Consider the following 5,000-nt stretch of genomic DNA (forward strand, 5'->3'; position numbering starts at 1 on the left):
GCTAACCCACGCCTCTCCTAACGAGGCTATACTGTACCTTATTCCGTCGAGAACCGCTCCTTTTCTCGGCAGGTGTGACATACAGGTGACATACAGGTGTGACGCTTTTGGTGTTTCCTGAAGTTTACTAGAGTGGAAAATACCTAACGTTGCGTCACTGTGTTTATGATGGTGTTTGACACAGTTTTGATATTTACATTTGATAAGTAAATTGTCGGGCCGTGTTGATATTCCCACAAAGGACAAAGAGTCTCGTTCGGTTTGGTTCCTCCCCTCCTGGATCAGGTCGTGTGGTAGGACATGACCGCTCGAGTGTGTAGTTTAAACTGCTGATCGCGTCACTCCCAGCACTGTACAAAGGGATGGAAGGTAAACATACAGAGAACTTATTGACTCGGTAACTTGATCAAATTTACTTCTTTACACCAAAGCCCTGTCCGAGCCGTCTTTACACCAAATCCCATGTCCGTGTGTGTGTGTGTGTGTGTGTGAGTGAGTGAGTGCGTGAGAGCTGCCCTGTCCTAGCCTTCATTCGCTACAGATGCGACCATGTTGTCACGGAATGGTACCCGTCTGTAGTTCTGCTGGTGGTCAACAGCAGCCGCTGCAGAGCTTAGAGGGAATCTGTGTGTGTGTGTGTGTGTGTGTGTGTGTGTGTGTGTGTGTGTGTGTGTGTGTGTGTGTGCGGACAGTAGCAGAGCTTAGAAGGAATCTAACCCAACCTGTGGCACGTGTGTGTGTCTGTCTTTATGTGTGTGTGTGTGCTGATCTGGCCCATACCTGGTACATGTGTGTGTGTGTGTGCTGATCTGGAGCCACCAGTGTGTGCAGAATTAGGCTGCAGTTCTCCCCAGTGGTTATTCTGTGTGTGAATGTGTGTGGGTGTGAGCTGGTCTGTAGGTCTGTTTATTATGACGGCACTTCCTCTCATTCTGGCCTGTTTCCCCTCTGTGCCAGCCCTGGACAGAGCAGACCAGTGACACACACACACACACACACACACACACACACACCGCTACATCCCTACAGGCTAGCAGCACAGACACACACACACACACACCGCTACATCCCTACAGGCTAGCAGCACAGACACACACACACACACACACACACCGCTACATCCCTACAGGCTAGCAGCACAGACACACACACACACACACACACACACACACACCGCTACATCCCTACAGGCTAGCAGCACAGACACACACACACACACACACACACACCGCTACATCCCTACAGGCTAGCAGCTCACACACACACACACACGCACCGCTACATGACTGCAGGCCAGCAACACACACACACACACCGCTACATCCCTACAGGCTAGCAGCACAGACACACACACACACACACACACACACACACCGCTACATCCCTACAGGCTAGCAGCACAGACACACACACACACACCGCTACATGACTGCAGGCTAGCAGCACAGATACGCACGCACACACACACACACATCCCTACAGGCTAGTAGCACACACACACCTACATGACTGCAGGCCAGCAGCACACACACACACACACACACACACACACACACAGGGGTAACAGGGGAAAGCTTCAGGTCTTTGATGTGGCTTCAGTGTTTGTGCTGATTTTCATTCACTAGTCTACCCCCAGGGGTCGTTCACGGGGTTTCAGTCAGCCAGTGAAGATCCTGCAATTTGAACGGAAACACAGCAGGCTGAGGTCTGTTTGGTCTGCCTTAGGGGGCAATGAGGTCTGTCTTAGGGGTAGAGCTGCAACGATTAGTCGACAGACGCTAGCAGAGCTACCGGTAATTTTCATTCTGCATTGCAATGCACTATAGCAAGTGCGAAATAGTGCATCTTAACTAATAATAATTTACCATCATTGAGATGGAGGATGCTTTCTAACGCTATTTCAGTTATGTTAAGTGCAATGTAGTAAATCAGTGAATTATCAGAGTAGCCTGTATTTTCGTTTGTTCTGAATAGTCAACCTCCTCCACTTAGCATTCTTCAAACAAAAGATTGTGGGAAAAAAATATTTCATAAGTTGAATGTCACTTGCAGCCCAGTTATTCTTGCGTTATTTTTGCACTTGCAGAGGCTTGATTGCTAATTTGAGTTACTTTTACAACTTTGTTTGCACTTTCTCTATACTTTTAAAAGCATATTTGCACTTTAATTTGTATTACTTTTTAATTTATGTATTATGATGATTACATTTGTTACTCAAATAGATTTGAATTTCAAATTCCAACATTTTGAGTCGTTATTTTAATTTGCTATGGGAAATAATCATTAGATTAGTCGATTAATCGAAAAAATTGTCGATAGATTTAATTGATTACCAAAATAATTGTTAGTTGCAGCCCTAATTAGGGGGCAGTGGGGTCTGTCTTGGGGGGCAGTGAGGTCTGTTTTAGGGGACAGTGGGGTCTGTCTTGGGGGGCAGTGAGGTCTGTTTTAGGGGACAGTGAGGTGAGCAGTCCAGCTGGATCAGTACCACCTGATGGAAACCAGTCCCTGAGTAACAGACAACTGATCCACCCTAGAACATCCACCCATGATGCTGTGTGTGTGTGTGTGTGTGTGTGTGTGTGTGTGTGTAGCTCTGGCCTTTGCTATGCGTGCGTGTGTGTGTGTGTGGTGCCCCTGGTCAGCAGATATTCTTATAGCTCTCTCTGTGTGTGTGTGTGTGTGTGTGTGTGTGTGTGTGTGTGTGTGTGTGTGTGTGTGTGTGTTCCAGGTATCCTGTGTGGAATGTGCTCCAGCAGGGCTGCCCTGTGTGGGTCAGGAGGTGAGAGTGGGCAAACGAGGGGCTCTGCCAGCGCGGGCACCAGCGACGGCTCGGGCTCGGGCTCCCAGTATGCCCTCTGTGCGCTGGGCGTGGGCCTGGTGGCGCTGGGCGTCGTCATGATCATCTGGACCATCGTGCCCTTTGATGGCGCCCAGAACTCCCAGAACGCCTCCTTCAGCAAACCCGGAGTAGCCGAGGAGGAGGCGGAGGAGGTGGAGTCGAAGACGAAGACGTCCTCGGTGGCGTTCGTGCTGGTGGGGTCAGGGGTCGTCATGCTGCTGCTGGCCATCTGTCTGGGCATCAGGAACAAGAAGAGGACGCAGCGCAGGGGAACCCAACAGGCCACCGTAGCGGGGCAGCTCATGAACCATGCGCATGGAGAGGAGGGAGATGCGTAAGTGATGCGCGCACACACACACACACACACACACACACACCGGAGATATATATATATATAATGACACACACACCAAATATATATAGACACACATACCCCAGATATATATATAGACACACACACACACCAGATATATGTCTATATAATTTGTGTGTGTGTGTGTGTGTGTGTGTGTCCAGGTCCGATGAGCCCCCTCCTACCTATAGCGTGCCGAGTTATGATGAGGCGGTGGGCAGTGGGCAGTACCCCATCCGTCAGAGCAACCTGCGCAACAGCACCACACACCTGCCCTCCTACGAGGACCTCATCGCTGCCGTGGAGAACGAGGGGGCTGGGACCGACCAGACCGACGGGGCAGACGGGGCCGGACCCAGCGCCACGCCGCCTCCAGAACCCCAGACGTCCCCTGCAGCGCCCACCTCCCCCCCCCGCGGCCGCCGCCGCCGCCCCCTCGTCAGCACCCCCGCAGCGCAGCTCCAGCCGCGCCAGCCGCATCCTGCGCCCGCTCCGAGTGCGGCGCATCAAGTCGGAGAAGCTCCACCTCAAAGACTTCCGGCTGAACATCCGATCCCCGGCGCCCGGCACCGTCAAGATCGAGCCCCTCACACCCCCACCGCAGTATGACGATAAGGCGCCTGAGTTCTGAGCGCTGCCCCTGGTGTTGTGGAGAGGAAGTACGGTGGGGGTGTGGGGGTGTTCATGTGACATTTAGAAGGGATCCACAATCAGGGGACCATGTTGCTATGGTAACGTGTTGTAAGGGAGCTTCTCCAGGTGATAAACTGCTTCTTCGTTGGTGTCTGTAGACCGGCTGTAGACCAGTGGTAGCGTGTTAAATTGTTCAGCTGTCCAGAGCTGGTTTAGCCATGTCCTGGTTTAGGTTTAGCCCTGTCCTGGGTTAAGTCCGGTTTGTAGTCAGCTGCTTTCCACACCATCATCTCCCTCCATCCAACCTCTAATTCACCATTTACTCTCCCACCCCGCAGTTAACCCCGCAGTTACTCCACAGTTAGAGAGTGTAGCAGTGAGTTGCCTACAGGCTCTGCTCAGCTGTTATGACATCATCTGTGACATCACAGTGATTATTACAGTGGGTTTGGGTGTCCTTACCTTATGACATCACAGTGATTTATTACCGTGGGATTGGGTGTCCTTACCTTATGACATCACAGTGATTATTACCGTAGGATTGGGTGTCCTTACCTTATGACATCACAGTGATTATTACCGTGGGCTTGGGTGTCCCTACCTTATGACATCACAGTGATTATTACCGTGGGCTTGGGTGTCCTTACCTTATGACATCACAGTGATTATTACCGTGGGATTGGGTGTCCTTACCTTATGACATCACAGTGATTTATTACCGTGGGCTTGGGTGTCCTTACCTTATGACATCACCCCCCCCCCCCCCCAGCCCAAGCCTAGTCCATGAGGAGATTTAGCGCTGGTGCTCCGTGTGTTTAACAGGGGAGCGAATGGGCCATAATCCATAATCGTTGGAATAGACACTCCGAATAGACACATCATCAGTACATATAATCAAAATATCAGCACACATAATCAATACATCAGCACAGCCTGGCCTTGGGACGCACTGTAACCAACCCCAGCAGCTCCTCCGGACGGAGGTACACCTGAGAGATGAACGGATGTCAACAGACCACAGACGTAAACCATGGAAACAGAGCTCACTGCCACGGTGGCCAGCCCTGCCTTTAAAGAATAGTCAATTTAATTATTGTATTACTTCCTATATAAAATAATAATAATAATAATAAAGAATAGTGTATTTAAAAGTAGAAATAACTCCATTCAATA

The 5,000-nt window shown here is 50.4% G+C and overlaps 1 protein-coding gene across 1 annotated transcript in view; it reads left to right on the forward strand.

Annotated features, from left to right (window-relative positions):
• tmem51b (transmembrane protein 51b) overlaps positions 1-5,000 on the forward strand; it is a 5,925-nt gene that overhangs the window by 588 nt on the left and 337 nt on the right. The window contains 4 exon segments of the mRNA XM_031567918.2: positions 1-369; positions 2,732-3,176; positions 3,359-3,584; positions 3,586-5,000. The exon segment at positions 1-369 is cut by the window's left edge and continues 588 nt beyond it; the exon segment at positions 3,586-5,000 is cut by the window's right edge and continues 337 nt beyond it. Of these exon segments, the coding sequence (XP_031423778.1) occupies positions 363-369; positions 2,732-3,176; positions 3,359-3,584; positions 3,586-3,825 (918 nt within the window). The 5' untranslated portion in view covers positions 1-362 and the 3' untranslated portion in view covers positions 3,826-5,000.

The sequence above is a fragment of the Clupea harengus genome, chromosome 5 (assembly GCF_900700415.2).
Source record: "Clupea harengus chromosome 5, Ch_v2.0.2, whole genome shotgun sequence".
NCBI classification, from domain to species: domain Eukaryota; kingdom Metazoa; phylum Chordata; class Actinopteri; order Clupeiformes; family Clupeidae; genus Clupea; species Clupea harengus.